This window comes from Rattus norvegicus, chromosome 3, assembly GCF_036323735.1.
Source record: "Rattus norvegicus strain BN/NHsdMcwi chromosome 3, GRCr8, whole genome shotgun sequence".
NCBI classification, from domain to species: domain Eukaryota; kingdom Metazoa; phylum Chordata; class Mammalia; order Rodentia; family Muridae; genus Rattus; species Rattus norvegicus.
The window spans coordinates 100,781,305-100,804,631 of NC_086021.1; the positions used below are offsets into that span (position 1 = coordinate 100,781,305).

At 41.5% G+C, this 23,327-nt stretch overlaps 1 protein-coding gene across 9 annotated transcripts in view; it reads right to left on the minus strand.

Moving 5' to 3' along the window:
• Nucleotides 1–23,327, minus strand: part of Ttc17 (tetratricopeptide repeat domain 17) — a 110,645-nt gene that overhangs the window by 62,485 nt on the left and 24,833 nt on the right. For all 9 annotated transcript variants that reach the window (XR_005501867.2, XR_005501866.2, XM_017591720.3 and 6 more), the window contains exons 5-16: nucleotides 23,181–23,312; nucleotides 21,102–21,211; nucleotides 20,199–20,343; nucleotides 19,638–19,777; nucleotides 16,692–16,852; nucleotides 14,227–14,339; nucleotides 11,498–11,644; nucleotides 9,454–9,569; nucleotides 9,132–9,297; nucleotides 7,700–7,777; nucleotides 7,343–7,567; nucleotides 4,638–4,824 (exon numbers count right to left, since the gene is read on the minus strand). Coding sequence is in view for 7 of the 9 variants with exons in the window: in XM_017591720.3 (XP_017447209.1) it covers nucleotides 4,638–4,824; nucleotides 7,343–7,567; nucleotides 7,700–7,777; nucleotides 9,132–9,297; nucleotides 9,454–9,569; nucleotides 11,498–11,644; nucleotides 14,227–14,339; nucleotides 16,692–16,852; nucleotides 19,638–19,777; nucleotides 20,199–20,343; nucleotides 21,102–21,211; nucleotides 23,181–23,312 (1,720 nt within the window). In the remaining 2 variants the exon portion in view is untranslated. The remainder of the gene's footprint in view (nucleotides 1–4,637; nucleotides 4,825–7,342; nucleotides 7,568–7,699; nucleotides 7,778–9,131; nucleotides 9,298–9,453; nucleotides 9,570–11,497; nucleotides 11,645–14,226; nucleotides 14,340–16,691; nucleotides 16,853–19,637; nucleotides 19,778–20,198; nucleotides 20,344–21,101; nucleotides 21,212–23,180; nucleotides 23,313–23,327) is intronic.

The following is a 23,327-nucleotide window of genomic DNA, read 5'->3' on the forward strand; positions in this document are numbered from 1 at the left end:
GTCATACTATATACGATGCAGAAGGAGGAGCTGGGATGGAGACCTCATCTACTTCTCCCTAACCTTACATCCCTTTAGAGACTTGGGATAGGACCCCTAATGGTGACAGCTGCTTGTGTGCTCCATGTCTTCTGTCATTCCTATACAAATTTGTATCTTACTAAGTAAATAAACATCAGTCTTCTGGCTGCTTCCAGGAGGTGCTTCTGAAGTGTCTGCCTGTCAGCTGAGTGGCTGCCCTTGCTCTCTGTTAGCAATTCCCAACAAGGCAAGCCTCCCAGAAGCCTGCTTACCTCTTTGAATTTCTGTTGCCATACTGTGGAAAGCAACACAGGCCACACGGCTATTGATCTTTCCTTCTCAAACTCTGTCCCTCGGAACTGCAGAACCCACTCCTTGGCTATCGTGATAACTTAGGTTTTCTCACTTAGTGGCTCTGAGTTTTAGATGTTAATGATTTGGAGACTGTTCCTGACCCTGCATATCCCCCACCCCCACCCAGAGGGAACCTGAGGCACTAAATGTACATGGCCTCCAGTGATCAAGTTTCTGCAGCACACCACCAAAGTTCTCTGAGCTTCCTTTTTCTGATTAGTGACATGGACATTTATCTACTTGGCACAGTTAAAAATCTCTCTAGTCAATGGACATCTATCTACTTGGCACCGTTAAAAATCTCTCTAGTCAATTCTCATTGTAAACATCAGTTTGCAGCCCCTTTCCTCACAGAATCCCTGCCACTCTGAGTCTCACTCTGCTCTAGCAGTTCAACTGTGATTTTGCTGGGAAGCGGCCAACAGTTCTACCACCAAATCTTCGAGTGCACTTGGGCGTTTACTTGCATATTATCTCTGCACACAGTGGCAGCAGGCGTGTTTACAGTGTGTTGTGCGTAAGGTTAACGTTACATTTATTGACTGATTTTTGACTTGGGCAAATCATAACCTTTGTTTTTAGACACAAGCTCAGAACCTTTTTCTTATCTTCCCTTATCACATAGATACATGTCAAAAGAATTATCTGGTAACCATAATTACAGTCTTTAAAGAAGTTTTAAATTATTTTGGGGCAACAAATGGAGATAGCCTAACTATATATTGAAGTTCTCCCCAAACTGAATCTATAAAAATATCTTAAAAACAAACACTTCCTTCCCCAGCAATTCCTGTGAAGAAAGTGGTGCAGTCCAGGCTCAGCTGCAGGTGGTATATACTCTTGATCTATAGGAGACAGCAGCACACACCATTTCCTCCTTAAAATCCAAATTATAGAACACTGTGTGCAGCAAGCCATAACTCTACAGAAATTCCTGATGCAGAAAACAGACTAAAATCTCAGAGAATGAAACATTATAAAAGAGACATTTCTATGAATGCACGTGGTACAGAAATTCTATAAAAAGAATATAAGGCAATTCACCTGTATATAGCCAGCAACCGGAGTTCATAAACATGATTTGGAAATCGTTGCAAAGGTTATCAAACACACATTTAGAAACTTGTCTAAAATTCTAAGATTTGCTGATGTTTGTATATGATGTATTCTGTAGACTATTTACTCATGACTTTTACAATCTGGGGTAGTATTTTTAGGGAAACATGCATCTTGGTGCATTCGTGGCAAGCCTGTGTTACTGAAGACACTACACACTTTGGCCACAGAACAGTACTGACCTGGAAGCATTATCCATACTGGCTAGCTTGAACAGTGTTGGAAGGGCTATGCATGTGTCCAGAGGAGAAGAGCAGCCATCAGTCTTACTAAGTTGTCAACCTCGTAAGACGCCCATTGATGCAACAGTGCCATGAATGTTGTGGGAATAACCAACCACTTTCTGATTGAATTTAAGGCCTGAACCACAAGATGAAACCCATACCTGGCAACATTATTGGCCAAAAAGAAAAGATGAAAACAACCCCCACCTATAATTAGATAGATCATAGGCCCAGGAAATAATCTATTACTATTATCCTGCTAAATGCAAATATTAAATCATCTCCGAATGACTTAACATTGTATTCATAACCAAGGTATCTCTCAACCCTCATTAGAGAAGCTTCTGGTTACAATAGGTAATGACCAACACAGAGACCTGTGGAAGGGGAATGGAAAGAGCAAGAGAGAGAAGACCACAAGAAAGCTGTCTTCTAGACAGAGCAGGCAGCTACACAGTTGAGCTCCAGGGGTTGTGCCAGCCTAAGCCAGACCAAATTCTAGCATGAAGAGGGGATATGGGCATGAAATCCCACCTCTTAGCCAAAGAACTGCTTAGAGAGGAAGCACCAGCTCTGAGAGCGGCCTCTAAAAAGCTGACCATGCTCCAGTGGAAGACCACATATCTGAGACTATGTGGGCAGCCTCAGCATGGGAGGGGGCACAAAGTTGTTGGGAAGGGAAGAGAGAATGGCTCTGGGAAGAGTTGGGGGATGAATGAAATCATAATTCATTTTACAGAATTATTGAAGAAATAATTTAAAAAAGTGTAAAATTCAATTTTATGAAGTCTTCCTTCATAAAATACTTAAAATGGGTTTGTAAAAATAAGACAAGGAAGAATTTGGTAATAGTCACTTCATGAGATATCTGAGCTTCATACCTAGGAGCGCTACAGTGGTGCTGCTGGGCAGACACTGTCGCATTCACACCATCATCTCAGATGGACTGGCAGGAGAGCCTGTTCCAGTATCGGAAGCCAAGCAGAGCAGAGGCTTCACGGAGCTAGTTACTTATGGGGAAAAGGGGCCGAATCTTGTCTAATTTTTGTTGATGAGTTCTCTCTGAAAGAACAATAGTAGTCCATCTTTCAAGCTAAACTGCTTTATTTCCTAGTTATAGTGGACCCAAGGATGTCATTCAGATAATCTTGACCAGCAAATGCTCCACTTCTGATGAAGATCTATCTCATGTTATTTGTTCAAGATAGGTCTCAGGGGAAAGTTCATTGCAATTAGATTCTTTCTGCTGACACGTGTGACACAGGAATTAAGAAAGCGCAAGAAACAAACCAAAACAACTATACTGAACATAAATATGCAACATTAATACAAGGAAAATAGTATTTAGAAGAAGGTCACTGCTGTATGACCTCCAGGAACCAAATTTTTAAGAGAGACGAGAGAGAAGAACATAAGGACATGAGCTTCTCTAATAACAGACCCTTAGTAAGAAGAATGAGGCTCTTCTTGGGTAACCATCAATATCTGAAGACCACAGTTTCCAGGACTAAGTAAGAGTAAGAATGATATGTGTGCTTTGAAAGCTCTGAATACTTTGTATTTACAATAAATTTCTTTAAAATCTCACTTTCATTTAATGTGTGCATGTGCATAATTGTATGTGTGTGTGCATGAGTATGCCAAGTTACACATGTGGAGGTCAAAGGACAATTTGTGGGAACTGGTTCTCTTCTTCCACCAGGTAGGTGCAGAGGATTGAATTTAGGTCTTTAGACCTGGCATCACATGCTTTCCCCTGTGAGCCATGTCACTGGTCCTGTTATGAATTTCTAAAGGCTTACTTTTATCCAGTTACCCACTCTATGATAAATACCTCACTCAGTTTTCTCGGCAAGTATGTGACAGTTTTTATTGTTGTTCACTATATAGGTAATGATATTACTTTTCTTGGATCAGAAAGTATGGAAGAGTATGGTCAGACAAGAATCTGTGTAATTATAGTGCTGGCCACGTGACTATTTCTTACTAAAATATTATCCAGGGCTTCAGTATTCACGAGATCTCCGATTCACATTATACCCAATGCTGATAGGCATCTCCTATCTTATGGTTCCGAGAGACTCTGATATTTAACAGTGCAAGTACATTTATTTCCAGTTCCATCAAAATCCTAAGGCAGTCTGGTAAAGTGAACCAGGAAACCAGTTTCTGGTCTTAAGTCTATTATAAGCTATCTAAGTCAAGCCATATCAACTGGGTACCAGATGCACTAGATTTTTAGTATCACTGCTGAAGGAACCAGAATGCCAGCCTTCTGCCTAATGTTCCACTATAATCTAGACATTCTCTGGAGTGAGAACTGTTGCTCTTTCTAATGCTGGCAAGGTGCTGAAGATCTGTGCCTTCCCCCATCTCCTCAGAGGCTGCTGTTCAAAGGCAGAATGTGACCAGACACTCTGTTCCTTAAAGCGAAGGCTACTAGAGTTCATGTGACTTTTAAGTTTCATCCCAGCTCTGTTGAGGCAGTTCCACATAAAGAGAAAGGACACCTGTGATGCACTATCACCACTGTAAAGGTGCAGGAAGGCGAACCCCTACTCTGAAAGACAAGGAGCTGTTTTCAGGGATAAGTGTGTAGAAGAACTGCTCATGACACACATGGCTTCATGAATTTCCTTTACCATGAATATCAGTCAGGGTTAAACAGAAATTTATGGGAGAGAAAATACGTAAACTCTGGAAAATACAATTCCACTGTATATATATTAGTATTTCTCAGCTAAGGTCTAGAAATGAACCTTAACAACTAAGGCATTTCCAGTAATTAATGAATGAATTTCTTTGCTATACAGCTAGGGTTAGCTTTCTAAAACCCTGGAGGAAGTTCTTAATACCATCTCTATGTTATTTTGATCACAACAGGAACACTGGTTGAGCTCCTGGCATTTACCAGGCACTTACCACTACAAACAGAAGAGGTGATGTTGTACAGAAAAGGGTAAAACTGCATGCAGCGGATCAGCTTCAGGCTGCTCTCACACTCTGGGCATCTGGTGGTTAACTTCAAGGCCTGTCTGAAGGCTTCAAGTGCCCCGCTGACATTCTTCAGAGCAAGGTAAGCATTTCCCAGGCTCAAAAAGGTCAGGGGCTGAAAAGAAGAGGAAAAAGAAATCAGCAGAATGTAAATGAACCGCTGTTTCCAGAAGCATAAAACCTTTACAATATACTTCTCTGAGCTCCTCTTAGGTTGCCCTGTAAAGGTTACTGCTAACTTATTTGTTTTACTTACACCAGCCATTATAAAGATTAAAAGACACTAAAACTTGTAACTAGGTTAAGTATGTAACTCAGTGAATTATTACATATGAATACATCCTTATAAGGGCCACTCAACCCAATACATCAGATACGTAGGATGTTTGCAGTATCTCAGAGGCTCCAATCCTATCTCCACAGCAGCCACTGCTGATGACTGTGACTTCTACCACCCACACACAAAGGCCACAGGAATGGAATCAAACAGCAACCTTTCTAACATATACATAAAAAATGAATCTCTGTAGCTTCTTTTACTTAGTCTAGTACTAGTTCATGCTCCTAAACTGGACATGAGATGCATGCCTGTGGTCCCAGCACTTGAGAGGCAGAGGCCCATCAAGAGTGTTGAGGCCTAGAAAACATCCTAGAAAACCAAACATTTTTTAATAAAAGACTAAGAAATGTTAAAACAAAGGAGCTGCATTTTAGAATTAGCCAACTGGTTTTATGACTGTGAGTTCAGGGCGCTAAACTATTGCCAAGAGTGTGAGCTTACGGTGTCCTCAAGTCTAAATCCAAGTTGGGAAGTTCTGACGCTTTGCAGTTTGTGTGTATTAAACTCATCCACCAAGGGAAAACGTCTGTCTCCTAAGGCTGCTGATAAAATCAACGATTTGATGATTTTGTTGTATTGTTGTAAACATGTTTGATTTGTGACACTTTTGTAAGGCACTGGATGTTGTCTAGATCTAGTTAAAAGAATCCAGGGAAGGGAAACAAATGAAGGGTTCAACTGAGGTAAAGACCAGGGGCAATGATGGTCTGCAGCTCTTGCTTGTGTCCTGGCCCAAACTTTTTGCTGGCCGGTCTGGCCGGGAAAGTACGAGAGCTATCAAAATATTTACTATTTCATTGACTTACTATTTTTAGTGCTAAGATAATTATCTGTAATATAGAAAAGGTTCTGGTAGAAACCATTATTGACAATAGTTATTCAGAATGTCAGCTACCTGAAGAGTAAGTCATGGTATGACAATCTATGGACTATATAACCAGTTAAATTAATGGTCTTAAAACTATATAGTTGCAGTTTTTTAAATGTAGTAAGCTTTTCAGAATCACTGTGAAATGCTTGCCCAGACTTCCTGGCTTCAGGTCAGTACTTCCAGATGCTGGCGGCTGGGGAGGGAGTGTTGGTTACAGTGCGTTTCTGCTTCCACTACACTCTGATTCACTGACTTTTCTCTTGTAGCCACAGCACTTCACGACTAAATGTGACTACTCTGTAAGCACAGAAAGATGAGCATCTGTGAGAGCTCAGCTCTTCCTTCTTCAGCTGCCTTAGCTGTAGCAGCAGCATGTGAGCCTGGGAAGTATCATGGCTACAGTAGCACTGGGCCTTCCCTGCACATGCCTACCTCACCATGTCATGTCTCAGTACGAGATCATCTGTTCTCACTGCACTGTGTTTGCTACAGAGCAAGCGCCAATGGCATCTGACGGACTTACTAGCAGCTAGATCTGCTGGAAAGTACAGACAGTACAAAATTATGCTTAAAAACTGCCAATTTTTCAACTCTTAATGGGCAACATTTTATTATATTTAAAATTTAGTTTTATGATACCTTAAAGGAACCTAAGCTATCCATACCTGTCTCTTTTAAAGGATTCTCTGGAGATGAAATATATGATCACTCAGCTGTTAGGTAAGAGCAACTTAACTGGGTCTCCATTACAGCTGTTTATGCAAACCTAAAGCAGAACCTTAAAACTAAGAACTAAGAACATGAGCCTTCATGCTTGGCATGGTAGAACGCTGTTTGTCACCTTGGCACTGAACCCAGGGCACTGGTCACATTACCATTAGTTACATTCCCAGTCCCCTGATTATTATTTCTTACTACATCAACTTTTTAACCATGCACCAGATGATGTAACTATATCTAGAAATTAAACATTGTATCTACAAAATAATATAACAGTGAGCAAGGTGTATTCCATAGGGAGTGAGAGCCAGCTGTTGCAGGGGGACAAGAAAGTGACAGCATATTGTCATAGCTATACAATTTCTATTTATATGTAAGCTTTAGAAAGAGAAATGAGAACTGTCAGTTCCACTCACCCAAATCTGAAAAGAGCTAGCATGGTGGTACATGCATGTAATCTTGGGTCAGGAGTCTGAGGCAGGAGAATTATGAATTAAGGGAGCTCTGGCTACAAAGCCTGATGCTGTCTCAAAATATATAGATGATCAAAATAAAATATTTGTTTTTTTTTCTTGAAGTATGCAAATTCTACTCTTAAAAAAGCTTGACATTTTCTCTATCCCTCAAGGACAAAATCAAAGCCCACTGTAGCTGAGCTATCCCACAGCAGCACACAACTGTGAGCTGGTAAGAGTGCCTCACCTCGGAGCTGTTGACAGCCAGTGCTTGCAGGAGCAACTTTGTAGCATCGAGATGAAGGCCATAATGAATCAAAAGGTTGGCCAGGTTGACAAGAGGAATGTCTTGGTATTGAACTGGAGCTAAATTCAAAGCCCTCTGAAGGCAGGCGATAGCAAAAGTGCTGTTTCCTACTGCTCTCCAGTACAGGCCCGCCTCATTCAGAATGAGCCAGACAGGAGCATTTGGCTGAAATTATAAAACGGTTCCATTAGGTAAGAAGTAGAGTACTGGTTCTAAGTAGCTTTAACAAATACATTAAAAACTTTAATTACACTTAGCAAGGATTTAAGATTTAGAGGCTCCAAACAAATGACTTACCTTGTTAATAGCATGAAACAAGAAAGACCCAATTTCTTCTTCTGGGATAGTATAGTTTTTAATACGGGAAAGTAAAATCTGCAAATATCAAAAGAAATAATGACTCAATTGAAAGTAACAAGGAAGATGCTTAGAAGAATCTCTATAACGCAGTCCTTACATAAGTGCCTCAGATTTATTTTTGTGCATGTATGTGCTTTGTGTGTGTTCCTGTGTATACATGTGTGTATATGACATATGGAAGTCAGAAGTTGATGCTGGGTGTCTTCCTCTCCTCTATCACTGCCTACTTTATTTTTTGAGAACGTCTCTCACTGAACTTGGAACTTAACTGACTGGCTGAGCAGCTGGTAGTAAATGCCAGGAGTCCTCTTGCTTCCACCCATCCTTAGCGAATGGGAGACGGTAAACACTCGCTGCCTCGCGCAGCTTTTTACACAGGTGTGGGAATCTGAACTCAGGTCCCCATGCTTTTGTGGCAAACATTTAACCCAGTGAAGCATCTCAGTGTCCTTAAGAACAATTACTCAATAATTGTATCAAATATACAATATTAACACACTAACAAGTATTTACTGGGTCACATATATGCACTAGTTTCCTTCAACTATAAAAATTAAAAGATGTGCACACATTCCCTCTCTTTCCTGTCTGTCTTGTCTATCTGTCTGTCTTTCTAGTAATATATCCCCCATCCAGAATCAGTAACATGTAATATCGGATACACTAACATTCTGTACGCTTCCCAAGCTGGAAAGCACCAGCCCTCAATTAGCGTCTTTATCTTTATGGTAGTCTACATATTATCTCTGGAGTACATGTCTAGTCATCTATATTAATAAGGTGTTCTTAGTCATACATAACTAATAGAAACTAAAGGAAATAGTATTAATAGAATTTACTTATAATTTCCTGGGTGGCTATCAAACCAATGGATCCCTAAGGACCTCACATAGAACCAAAGCAAGGCTGACAAGGCCAGAGCAGAACTTTCGAGGTCTAATTCTTTCTATCTATCTATCTATCTATCTATCTATCTATCTATCTATCTATCTATCTATCTATCTATCTATCTATCTATCTATCTACTTATCTATCTATAAGCCTGTAGAAGCTCAGAGGGTTCAAAGCTAAACTGAAGCAGTCAGGACGACCTCCTTTACAGAGCTCTGTGTGTCTTGTCTTTAGAACTCTCTGGGTCAGAAGCACTTACAGTGCCTAGCTGGACTCTGCAGACTGCAGCCCAAGGAGCATTTCCTGATGCTGTGTTGATGAGAAGCACGGCTGATATCCCAGTCACCTTGTCAACTCTTACACTACTTTAGCTTCTCACTGAAAACCAGCCCCTTCTGTCAAGTTTCTGTTCCATCTAAGAGGCTTCTGAAGTCACCCAGAATGGACGGCAAGAAACAGCAGCCTAAGCGAGCCTTACTTTGCGTGCATGGTCATCGGGGATTTTGGCTTTCAGATCCATGCGGACCTCTAATTCTTTGACTAAGTAGGACAGAGTGTGGCTTTTTCTGAAGTCAGTTATGGAACAGTCAGGGGTTTGGGCCTCCTCTTCTGAAGAATAATCATCACTGGTCAGTTCGTGGATCCTGGCACAAGAAAAAGGAACAAGATTCATATTTTCCAAGTTTAGGTGAGTTCAAGACAAAGACTTAACCTTTCAAGTCCAAGGCTGGTGCTCGCAAAGAACCGCCAGAAGACAATCATGAGGAATCAGGTGCTTTGCCAAGTCCATCTGCACTTGCCTGAGTCCTTTGTTCTCCGGAGGCAGGAAGTATGTTGGCAGTTCTCCACCGAGGGGAACTCTGGGATAGCTGTCTGTACAATCTGCTCTTTTAGGCCAAAGAATATGTTGTTTGTCCTGTGAAAGAAACAAATCTCTAGATTACTTTAGATTCAACACCTAATCGTTTTAAATGAACTGTTAAAAGAATGTAGACATACTAGGGTATATTTAGGTATGCTAGGGGTTGGAGTGATGGCTCAGAGATAAAGAGCATTGACTGTTTTTCTAAGGGACCCAGGTTCCATTCCCAGTACCTGCATGGCAGGTTACAACTGTTTCTAACTCTAGTTTCACAGGATTCAATGCCATCTTCTGGCCTCCTACATACTCAGGTTATGCGGATATATACATGCAGGAAAACATTCACATACATAAAAAGATGATAAATAAATCTAAAAATATTTTTAAAAACTTTAGGAATTTGTAGTGGTCTGAGTAAGAATGGCCCCACGGGCTCATATATTTGAATGCTCAGTCACCAGGGAGTGGTTCTATTGGAAAAGATTACAAGGATTGACTTCAGGCCTTGTGGAAGAAGTTTGTCACTAGGGGTGGGCTTTGAGGTTTCAAAAGTCCATGGGAAGCCTACTGTCTTTCGCTCTCCCTGAGGATCAGGATGTAACACTCAAATGCTATTCCAGCACCATGCCTGCCATGCCTACTCTCATGCTCCCTCTTACGACAATGGACCTACCATCTGAAAATGTAAGCAAAACCTCCCCCAAATGCTTTCTTTCATAAGAGTTTCCTTGGTCATGGTTTCTCTTCACAGCAGAACACCAACTGAGGCAGCGTACAAGAATGACTGAATAGAAAAGCAATATTTTCAGGTAAGTAGACTTTACCTGACCTTACAGTATTCCCTCTACCAACTCTTAGTATAACTGATTCCTTTTAATTCACTGCACACTAGCGAGGTGCAGGGCAGGCCTATGTTAGCTGGGCCAATGAAACACATGGACAGACTGGTGGCATTACTAGGAAGAAAAGCAAGTCTTAGTTCATAGGAACAAAAGGGCTGCTGTCCCAGTTACCTAGATGGGTCTCATCGAGTTTTCAGATGAAGCCAATAATGAGCTTGTCACCATAAGAAAGGAAGGAAATAAGTCACCGGTACTGTCACTGGCCACTTGGGTCATGTGAGCCTCAAGTTTACCCTGTCTTTGGACTTCGTATAATAAGGGTACATCCTTTGTTTGGAGGCACAATTTGTTATCTGTACCTGAAAGGACATGTAAATGCCTAAGATCGAAAAATCAAAGAAACAAAATCCCAACCATAATTCTTTGGCTAAATGCCAAAAGTTAATAATCTGTTTAGTCAGGCAACTCCACTGCTCAAGCAGTCCTCTTGCTTCAGTTTCCCAGCATCTTCTTTAGCAATCTGTAAAATGCTCATCTTTCTTCAGATAATAACTCTATTAAAGGCCCACTAATACCTTGAGGCTACCACACTTCGAGGAATTTGTATAATAATTAACTCTAAAGGCTGAATTAACAACTAGAATAAATACCCAATTAAATTCTGAAATTTTAGTGGTAAATAAAAAGTACACATTTCTGTCCTCGTGGCCTAGCATACAACCTAGCTAGCATGCAACCTCGTCAGGGTAGCCTAGAAAAGCATTTACCACTGCATTCACTGTATGCATATTCTATTACCATAAAGCTTCAGTAGGGCGTGACGCTCACCTAATGCACCTCGTATCAGCCTGCATTCAGTACTGACTGAGTAAGTGAGGAAGACACCGGCTGGTAATTACGCCCAGCATGCAGAACTGGAATCAGGGCTTTCATCTGCCCTGGTTGATTGTGAGGAACCCAGAAGAGCTTACTGACCCACAATTCCCTAATAGGATGCCTTCCATTTGCAGCAATTTTACTCAGTGTGTGCTGCACTGGACTCAGTACTGTCAGGCCACACTAACTGGTTCAGTGCCGGCCACTGCTGCATTAGACTGCGTGTGCTGGAGAAAATGCCATCACCAGTCTCTACACACTCACCCTATATGCATCAGAGTCACGGCCCCAGACCCAGAGAACAGAATGCGCTACAGGAGAAGACCTGACAGATTCGCTGACGTCACTCTGATTTGTAGGGACATCGAAGTTCACGGACATCATACTGGAGGTCGATGAATCATCACCAAACTAGAAAATGCAAAGTTTAACCCAATTGTGACTCGAAACGGAGTTATGAGGGGCATCTCACTTTAACCAAACCTAACAAACACTCATCAGTAGTCAAACAGAAACTCAGAAAGAAGGCCAGAAGCAACAGGATAATTTACTTCTCAGAACTATGTCCCCACAGCTGTTTCCTGTGGCCATGCAGTGTAGTTAACAGCTTCCACTCAGTTTTGCCGCGGACTGCTTTCCTGTCCTCTTACTTACTGTTCAAGGCTTTCCTGGTTTAGATTCACTGATTAACTAATTACATGATTTATTCTTCCCCCTGCCAAAACCGAATTGGTTACTATTCTGTAAAATTAGTGCCGTGGTTAGAACTAAGGAAGATGAAGAAAACATTCCTAGGGGCTGGAGAGACAGCTCGGAATTTAAGAGCATTTTCTGCTCTTGAAGAAGACCTGGGCAGGGTCCCAGCACCCACATGGTAGCTCATAACCCTCCAGTTTTGGGGATCTCCCACCCTCTTTGTCTCTGCAGGTACCAGACACACGTATGCTGCACAACATGTAATGCGGGCAAAACAGTCACACACGTGAAAAAAACGATAAAGAGTTTTAAAGTATTTTTAAGGGTCTTGTTTGGCTGTCATTTAGAGATTATAGACTATTGCCAATTGCAAATATAACCTTTAGAGCTAAAGAGAGGAAATAAGAAAAATAAAGGATCTCTCTCTCTCTCTCTCTCTCTCTCTCTCTCTCTCTCTCTCTCTCACACACACACACACACACACACACACACACACACACACACACACACACAACACACACACACACCACAGCCTTCCTTCAAACCAAGATAAAATTTGGTACACTTATAAGTTACTATAGTTCTACTGGTTATATAGAGAATGAGAAAAGGACCATGGAGGGATGGGAAAGGAAGAGCATGGAGAAAAGGTGTGAGCATGTTGCCTTTGTAGCTCTAGGTCTTACAAAAAGAAAGACATTCTCCTGTTACACAAACTTGAGATAACTGGTCCAGGGCAGTCCCTAAACCACCAGGACATCCAAAAGTCATACTGGATTTCAGTCATATTTCTAAGCATTCCTCTTTCTTCCTCAGAAGGCTTAGGCTTATGACAGGGAGCTACATTCTCTGTGGTGTGAGTTGTCTTGAAAGCTAATCATGGGTAAGTGCTAGCAACTGGTCCATGGAAATCAGGGGGGCATCTGTGCCAGTCACACTGCTGCTGCCCCTCCTGAGAGGCCTGTTTGTCTTTGTTCCTCACTATTACTATTAATGTTGTCTGGGGTTTTTCAAATTAAAGGGCTGAAATTTCAAGCTGGAGAGATGGCTCAGAGATTAAGGGCACTGGTTCTGAGTTGAATTCTCAGCAACCACATTGTGGCTCACAACCTACAATGGGATCAGATGCCCTCTTCTGGCATGCAGGCGAACATGCAGATAGAATACTCATATAAAATAAATCTTTAAAAGTGTGCTCAAGTTTGCTTATGGCTTGTTTCCTTAGAGATGCCTTCTTGACGCTATTTTAACAATCTGATTCTCAGCGGTTCTCTAGGACAGTGCACAGCTGGTCTTAGGAAAGACACCATAAGTTCTGGTTTTGCATTTGATATCCTTTTTATGATTGTTGACATGGTCGTGCACGCTTCCCGTATCATTAACTCAGGAACAGTTTTGTACCACTCAGTATGATTGTATTTACATATTCTCACCTACAAAACAGACAGCCTAGACTTGCTGCATGTGCATGGGTGAGTGCACAGCTATGTGTGTTCTGTATATGTGCAGACTGAGTCACGTAAGAGAATGGGCATGCCTAGCAATGGTACTTATTAAGTATTTTTTCCCTTAGTGTAACATAATTTTGTTCACATTTATGGAGGGGCAATATAATGGGACTTTAGGAAAGAGATGGTTCGGGGGTTGGGGATTTAGCTCAGTGGTAGGGCACTTGCCTAGCAAACGCAAGGCCCTGGGTTCAGTCCCCAGCTCTGAAAAAAAGAAAAAAAAAAAAAAAAAAAAGGAAAGAGATGGTTCTCTCTTCCACCTTTTAAGTAAGTCAAACTCATATCTTAGCATAGCAGTTCTCAATCTGAGGGTCATAACCCCTGAGGGGCTACATATTAGACATTTACATTATGATACGTAACAGTAGCAAAATTGCAGCTATAAAGTAGCAAAAAAAGTAACTTTATGGTTGGAGGGTCTGTATTAGGAATATGATATAATGATATAATGAGGAACTGTATTAAAGGGTCATAGCAGTAGGAAAGTTGAGAACCACTACTTTAGAAAGATAAAGTTGAATTAACTAGTAGTAACAGTTCAATAGCAAAAGGGAAAGGAATCAAATGTACATGCATGTAGATACGGTACTTTGGGAAATGAAATATTATCTGTGCAACTGATAACTGACAACAACACCTGCCATCATACACATGACGGTAAAAATCTTAAAAGCTTTTAATGGTAGTCACACATTTTAGCAACTGAATTTACAAGAAGTCAAAGGAATAAAACATGATATTATTTGCACACAAGTTACAGTAAGAACTAGAAGGAACCAAGAAAAGGACCTGAACATAGTCCACATTTTCAAAGATGTCTCCTCGATGGTAGCGTACAGGTTGGTCCCACTGGCAGTGCAAACTATGCTGCTGGTTGACCAGCCTGCATATCTGATGATTTCCTGGGGCAAGAGGAAGTTAAACAAATGATTAGCAAAGTCATGCAGCAACAGCACGCTTTTTCTCAGTGTACGTCACTCAGTTTTAATCTTGTGCCTCTTTCTTAGAGATAAGAAGTATTTAAGCTATGTACACAGAGAAACACTCATTCTTAGTTAATTAAGTGAAATCATGAAAGAAGTCCCAGTTTGGCACCAGGGAGATGGCTAAGAAGTTAAGAGCACACACTGCTCTTTCAGAGGACCTGGGTTTGGTTCTCACCACTCACATCAGGTGGCTCCCAACCACTGTAAACAGCTCCAGGTGATCTGACGCCCCTGGCCAATAGGACACTTGCATTCGTGTGCTGCAATCCCCACCCTGCACAGAATTATAACCACATCTCTAAAGTCCCAGCTTCTCTCCTCATGAAGCAAGGAGAGAGTAACTCCACTAACTGATCATTCCAGCAGGTAGGGTCTGTCTGCCTTGATTACATGGTTTGTAGAGACTCTGACCATCTACCTCTGCAGAGAGAATTTGCTCTCTTTAGTTCCCAATTTTGTTTCACATGGCTTTTTGAGCGCTTCTGTTTCATTTAGCACAGATTGATCACTAAAGAATCCTACAATATGAATATATTCTCTATTCTCAAAATGGCAAAGATAAATCCTTAGAGGGACTTTAAATGGACACATGTCATGGCGAAGGGGCAATGCTCGAGAGTTCTTCCAGATGCACACACTCATCACATTAAGGCACTCTAGGACTTCATTCTCTATGGCTGGGTTGTCAGATCTGTTTCCTTGGACTTTTTATCAGAATCAAAATAATCACATACAATTAGATCATGTATTTCTTGCCAACCTAAGTTCCTCTAGATTAGTGGTTCTATATTTTTGGGAAATGGACTTCAAGAAATGTTAATAAAAGCTATGCACTAGTGCTGGAGAGATGGCTCAGTGGTTAAGAGCACTGAATGCTCTTCCAGAGGTCCTGAGTTCAATTCCCAGCAACCACATGGTGGCTCACAACCAGCTGTAATGGGCTCTGATGTCCTCTTCTGGTGTGTCTGAAGACAGCTGCAATGTACTGATATAAATAAAATAAATAGATAAATCTTTTAAAAAAAAGCTATGCATTATCTTCTCTGAAAAACCAACCAACCAATAACATATAAACAATTCTATGTACAGCTATGGGGATGATTTCAGAGCTCCCTTGCACCTTATCTATGGACTAAACTAAGATTTCCTACCTGAGTAGAAGAGTCTACTAATTCTAGTCTAAAGTCTTATTTCTAAAATAGTTTTTAGGACAGCAAGAGGGGAAAAGACATTCCCTTTGGCAGAGTATGCATGTTTTGTTTCTAGCATTCCTCTGTCTGCTTAGATAGCAGTTCTCAACCTGTGAGTCATGACACCATTGGGGCTTGAATGACCCTTTCACAGGGGTTACGTATCAGATACCCTAAACATCTGATATGTGTCACAATTCATAACAGTAGCAAAATTACAGTTATGAAGTAGCAAGGAAAATAACTGTATAGTTCGGGGTCACCAAAGCAGGAGGAGCTGTATTAAAGGGTCACAGTACAGTGTTAGGAGGTTGAGAACCACTGGTTAAGAGGAAGGCCTTGTAGCCTGCTGTGCGGTGTGTGCTATGAAGACAGAAGCTCAGGCCCGACCTCACACATCCTGTGGCAGAATCTGAATTGTACCAAGATCTCTAGGAGAAAGAAATGCATATCAATGCTGGAGAAATACAAGAAACCTGAGAATTTGCAGATTGGTTTTTATGTCAAAATGGGAATAAAAGTTGCAGTTCCTGGGCCTCCTGGTTCACCAACTGTGATTACTCTTGGTTTTGAGATCTAAGAAAGTTCTGAGGCTGGAAAAAGGGCTCAGTGGTTAACAGCATGTGCTGTTCTTGCTGAGGGCAACCGAGAAGTAGCTCACAACTGCCTGTAACTCTGGCTCTAGGAGATCCCAAGCCCATTCTAGCGCCTGCATGCACCTGCAGGCATACGGTAAACAGGCACACATGTACACATAACTAAAATTAAAACAAAGAAGCGAAAATAAAAGAAAATCAGGTTGGGATGTGGCTCAGTAGGTAAAGGTGCTTGCTGCCCAGTGCCCCAAGCTCAATACCCAGATCCCACATGGTGGAAGGAGAAAACTGACTCTGCTGGCTATCCTCTGATCTCTACTCGTGCACTGCAGCACGCTCACATGTGCACACACACACGAAATTGGTAAAAAGACCTAGAAAAGTCATCGATACAACTTCATACTGCTGTAAGGCTACACAGGTCTGGCAGTCAGGCCTGTGGGAGGGACTCTCGACCTGCGTGCAGTCAGGCCCCCACTCACCCAGTTGTGCCTCTTTGGCCATCTGTGTCTCGTGGATGATGTTGCGCAAGATCTGCTCCTCCTGAATCAGTTTGTGCTTCTCTAGGATCTCCTGCTGCCGCAGGTAGTGGTCATGCTGCTTCTGGTACTCCTTCAACTCATTCAGTGTTCTCTGAAGGGACCTTAACATTTTCAATGTCAGAAAAGCCAGACCTTGAAAAGTTGTGATTTTAAAAACTTGCTTATATACATTAACTTTATGATTATTAGCAATAACTCTTATTAATAAAAACTCTACAAGTTCAAGAATAACAGTGCTAAATAAAAGCTATTCTTCAGAGGAAAGGCCCTTGGTCCTGTGAAGGCTAAATGCCCCAGGGTAGGGGAATGCCAGGGTGGGGAGGCAGGAGGGAGTGGGTGGGTGGGTGAGCACCTTCATGGAGGCAGGGGGTGGGGGGATGGGATAGGGAGTTTCTGGAGTGGAAACCGGGAAAGGGGATAACATTTGAAATGTAAATAAAGAAAATATCCAAGAAAAGGAAAGGAAAAAAAAAGCTATTCTGTAAATTAATACTTGAGAAACATCAAAATTTAAATTATTACTTGAGAAAATACATGAATGCAAAGGCATTTTCTTAAATACATTGTCTCAAAAATCAAGTGATGTGCTGGTATTTTCGGGTTTCAAAAAAATGGAATCACCTGCCCTATCTTCCCAGACTGAGCACACAGCTGAGAGCAAGGCAGAGCAGAGGGCAGCTGCAGTGAGCCTGCTGCGGGGGACGGGGAAAGGGGGGTCCCAACTTAGCAGGGTTATCTGAACCTTTTCTCCACAGAAAACAGCACTGCCACCCACCCAGCTGCCTAGTGAAGACACTACATCCTCAGATATTTACATGCCCTTAAGGTAACTAGACAGTGGGCCCAGACCATGGATGCATGCATTGAACTTCTATATTGGACCCTATAAATATGCACACTTTTATGTCTTTATAAATTGCTTAAAATAAATTTAGGGTTGAGGATATGTCAGAGAACTTGTCTAGAATGTACAAGTCCTGGGATTTGATCCCTTACACAAATACATAATTACTAAAATACATAAAACAATAAAAACTGTATTTGTGCTGCTAGTTTTATGTCAACTTGACACAAGCTTAAGTTATCTGAGAGGAACTACAATTGAGAAAACGCCTCCATGAGTTTGGGCTTGAGGCCTGCCTGTGGAGCATGGTCTGGATAAACAAATGATGTAGTACTATGCTCATCCCATAGAGGTCAGTGCTGCCCATGCAGTGATGGTCCTAGGTTCTCTAAGAAAGCAGGCCTAGGAAGCCACATGGTAGCACTCCTCCGTGGCCTCTACATCATTTCCCACTCTGACTTCCCTTAACGTTAGACAATAAGCTCTAAAATGCAACAAAGCCTTTCCTGCCCAGTTGCTTTTGGTCATGGTGCTTACCACAGCTATGTACATCCATCCCACTGCCATGCAAAATTCCTTTTCTCCTTTTTTACTTTCATTCTCCCTAGAGATAGAAAAGGACTCCTAGTCTCATTCTAGTTCCTTAAAACAGAGAAATATTGTTCTTCACCATCTGATTTCCATGAGCTAGCTGGCCGATTACGTTTAAAGCCAAACCTTTGTTATACACTGTGTTCTAACATGGAGAATTTTACCTATAAAGACTGAGGGAGTGGGCTGGAGCACTAAGAGAACACTGCAGGACGCTCAGCCCTGGCACACTTTGATCCAGTGGAGCAGAAGCCTGTTACCGGAAAGCAAGCTACCATTTCTTCTGCCTCACTATGTGACGCCTTAACAATCAAATACACATTTCAATGAGTTCTGAAATCCTCTTTCATAAACAAAATGGATCCAAAAAATGAAGGCTAATTTTGAAAAATAAAACTTTTCTCTTTTGAACTGTATCAAGTTTCTTAGCTGGCCTTATTACCTATGGAAACAAACATGTTTTGATAGGAATCTTGATAAGATCAAGTACAAAAGAGTCCTGCTGCTGTCCAACCTAATACATACCCAATGCTGGCCAAATGCAATGTCAGATCCAAAGGTGCGAAGAAAGATCAAATACTGTATGTACAAGTAACTTTACTGACACAACGTACTCTGCTAAAACAAGGTTGTAATCAGAAGAACTCCTGTATATCTAGAGCCTCCCCAAGAGCTCTAAGTGTTATGATAGTAACAGAAGATCAAGAAGTTGGGGCTGGTGCCCCACACCTGTAATCCTAGCACTTGGGAGGTTAAGGCAGGAGGATTGCTGAGAGCTCATTGTTACACAGTGTCTCCATAGTAAATTCTAGGTTAGACTGCGCATGGTGACTGGAACAAGAATACTTGGTCTAAAGTCATGGAACTGTTTGAGAAGGATTAGGAAGTGTAGCCTTGTTGGAGGAGGTGTCTCATTGGGGTTTTAAAAGCCCACACTAGGCTCAGCCTCTCTGACTACTACTTGTGGATCAGATATAAGCTCTCAGCTACTGCTCCAGTACAATGTACATGCTTGTCTGTCTGTTGTCAACTTCCTTGACATGATCTTTATCAACTAACCCTCTAAAACTGTAAGCAAGCCCTAACCTCTTTATTTTATAAGTCGTTGTGGCTACGGTGTCTCTTCCCAGCAATAGAAAAGTAACTAAGACACTGGGTTATAGAATAAAACTGTGTTTCAAAACAAATGAACAAACATGTAAAGATCTAATTTGAGAGCTTTTAATTATGAATGTTCGGTAGTTCCTGGCACTGATGATGCTGGAGAGTCAGTTGCCCTGTCACAGAACTGTGCTAAGCCATTTGGATTTTGAGAACAGGGATGGATGTGCGGTATGAAGAAGGTTTCCTCTTTAATTGTTTTGACCACGTTAAGGTGATGCCTCTTGACATGGGTCTAAGCCAAGGGTCTGTGGTACTGGTGCTTCAGTGAGATTTTTGCTTCCAGTTACCTATGCTGAGCCTCTAGCTTCTGCTCCAGTTTTTGTTGACACAGGACAGCATGCTTCCTCTTTATAGCTTGCTCAAACCCAGGTTTGGCTTGCAAAGCATGGTCGTAACAGAGCACCGAATGGTTATACTCCCCGAGCATCTGGGGAGACAGAACACACATACACATGCATACACACAGGGGAAGAAACGTTAGCCATGGCTGGTTGTATCTCTCCAAAGTCCTCATGATCTATAAAGTCATAGCTACCTCATTCTGCAGTGAAAACTGTTTTGATTAATCCCCAAACACCAAGGAATATTATAGCCAGAACGGCCTACTATCTTTAGAGGTTTATTCTGCAGTTTAGAATTTCAGCTTATCTACTTATTTTGTTCAAAAGCTAAGAGCGTTATGATGTTATTGAGCTGTTTTTTTCCCCTTCCCACAAATTACTTTATTCCCATTGTTCAGACAAAGTGGAAAGAAAATGGTCTACTGAGAAAAAAAAAAAAAGAAACAAACAAAGCTCAGCGCCCGCTAACAACTGTTCTATGTCAACAGACAGTGAAGCTGTGCTTACTGCATATATATTCCCCAGTGTGTAATAGCTGGTGAAGAAGGCACTGTCATCCAGAGCTGCATGGACCACGACAGCAGCATCCGCGGAGAAATGCGCTCTGTGTAGAACATTGGCCAAATTGACCAGGGCAATGTCTTTATTGTGCCTAGAAGAGAGGAACTGCAGCTAGAGGTCAGAGCGCACATGTCATGAGTCTGTGTACCTATCCTCATGTTTCTTGGCTCATTTTTAAATTACTGATAATCCTTCCTCAACCTCACAGCTACAGTGTTGCCACAAAAATGAGATCTAGCAGAAATTTTATGATTTAAAAATTCATTTACGATTTAGATTTGCTTTAAGAGAAGTTGATTTTAGGGCTGGGGAGATGGCTCAGAGAGTGGACCTACAGCACTCACATACATAGGAGGATTCCAGGAGCTTGCTGATCAATTGGTTAATCTAGCAAAAATGTCAACTTCAGGTTCAGTGAGAGACTCTGTCTTAACAGTAATGTGGAGAGCAACAGAAGTTATTTGATGAAGCCCTCTGGCCTCTGCACACACAATGTATGGGTACAGGCACTCATGAGTATACCTGTGCACATACACCACACCCACCTACACACATACAAGGAAAGGTAGGCTCAACTCGTGTTAATTTCCCCAGTGTATGTCCTGGCACTAATGTCTCATGTGAGTGACAGCCTACCTCACATATTTTTTTCCTTAATAGATATTAGAATACACAGCTTTCAGTTTGAACTTACTGACATCTGTGATCTTTCTTCTGTGATGACACTAATGTCTTTGATTAAGGGATAAAGAAGTGTGTTAACACTGCTTCATGTAGTCCCCTATGTGTTACTCGCTAACAGTCCTCGTGGTGTGGCTTATCAGGAGGCCCGAAGGAGAGAGATCTCACCTGGAAGAGAAGTGAAGAGCTCGCATGGTGCACTCCACTACCTGATATGGCTCATTCTTTATTCTCCAGTAAAATGAAGCTAGGTTATACAGTACCCAGGAGGAAGAGTTCTAGAGAGGAATGAAATAACAGTCAAATATAGTCAAAGACAGATTTTTTTTCTTTTAAACTGAAGATGTTCAAGACGGGCACAGTTAAGACACTAGTGCTTCTGAAACTCAAGATGAAGGAAGCAAGATGAGCTACAGTGATAAGAACATGGAGGATACAGCCAAAAACCTCTGCACTGCTCCAGAGATCCTTGTAGAGCCATGGTGGAGACGGAGGCAGGAGGATTACTTTGAGGCTAGTCTGTGCTTCCTAGTGAGTTAGTTCCAGGTCAGACTGGCCCTCACAGTGAGAACCTGTCTCTCAGAAGCAAACATGCATGCAAATAAACACACAACGAGCACATACAAAGCCCTGTCATGATCAGAGGGTGAACACGCCAGCCCAATGTTCTGATTCTTCACGTTCTATGACTACAAATACACCTTTGGGAATACACAATGGAGAGGGTAACCTGACTATAAAAATAATTCAAGAATGCAGTAGAAAACAAAACTGTTTTTTTTATATTAAAAAATTCATCTCTTGATATAGTTATGTGTGTGAATAAACTATGTGTAAGTGCTGTAATAACCTACTCTATCTAATATAGTTATACAGCTAGAGGCCATATACTGTATGTAATAACCTACTCTAATATAGTTATACGGCTAGAGACCATATACCGTATGTAATAACCTACTCTATCTAATATAGTTATACGGCTAGAGACCATATACCGTATGTAATAACCTACTCTATCTAATATAGTTATACGGCTAGAGACCATATACCCTATGTAATAACCTACTCTATCTAATATAGTTATACGGCTAGAGACTATATACCGTATGTAATAACCTACTCTATCTAATATAGTTATACAGCTAGAGACCATATACCCTATGTAATAACCTACTCTATCTAATATAGTTATACTGTTAGAGACCATATACCATATGTAATAACCTACTCTATCTAATATAGTTATACTGCTAGAGACCATATACCCTATGTAATAATCTACTCTATCTAATATAGTTATACTGCTAGAGACCATATACCCTATGTAATAACCTACTCTATCTAATATAGTTATACTGCTAGAGACCATATACCCTATGTAATAATCTACTCTATCTAATATAGTTATACTGCTAGAAACCATATCCGTATAAATATACTCTTAGAGACAGAACTGTAGTTTCTTCTTGAGACAAGGCCTCATGTAGCCCCAGCTGGCTTCAAACTTGTGGTTACTGTAAATGTCTGATGCTCCTGCCTCTGTCTCTAGAATATGGACTGACAAGCATGCACTAGTTGCCACAATGGGTTTATGGAATGTTGCAGCTGGAAGCCAGGGCCCCAAACGGCTAGACAAGCACTACAGCAACTCAGCAGCACCCCAGCCTATGTGCCTTAGGATCAGGGAAGGAAGGAGCAGCACGTACCCACTGAAGTCCCACACTGGCCTGAACGACACGACTATGCTCTTGGCTCACGCTATGTAATTCCCTACTTCCTTTTAGGTTTTTCCTTCCTTTCCTTTCTGGAGCTAGAGTCTCTCTGTGCTGCCTATACTGGTCTTGAGCTGGTGGGTTTAGGAGAGTCTCCCAATTCAGCCTCACGGGTAGCTGAGAATATAGGCACACACTACCAGGTAGAAGTTCTTGTAAGAAAATTACAGACGAATATAGTGGTTAAGTGTTTGGGGAAAAGAAGTTGTTCTAACTGATAGAATCTAGGTTTACCCCCATTACTTCTACTAGTTTTTTTTTTTTTTTAATTAGTTTGAATAAACCTTTTCAGTATCTCTTTCTGGTAAAGAAAATGACTTCCCATGCCTCCTTCCTGTTGAGAGCTATACTTTGTACCACTGTAATCATAACTCCGCGCCTTCCTTTATGGAGACAAGCAAAACAAGCATCCTGAGAGGACCACATGCCTGGGCAGGCAGGGCCTCCTAGCTCAGTGAGTTGCTGGGTGACTCACCTTCTGTAGGCCTTCGTGAATGAGGTGACCTATGTCGTCGATACTCCTTCCTAAGCGTTTCGACAAATATGTGAAGATTGGATCTTCTTTAGGTAAGAGAGGGGCAGAGAGATTAACTCTCTCTTGTACACCCTAAAGAAGGCAATT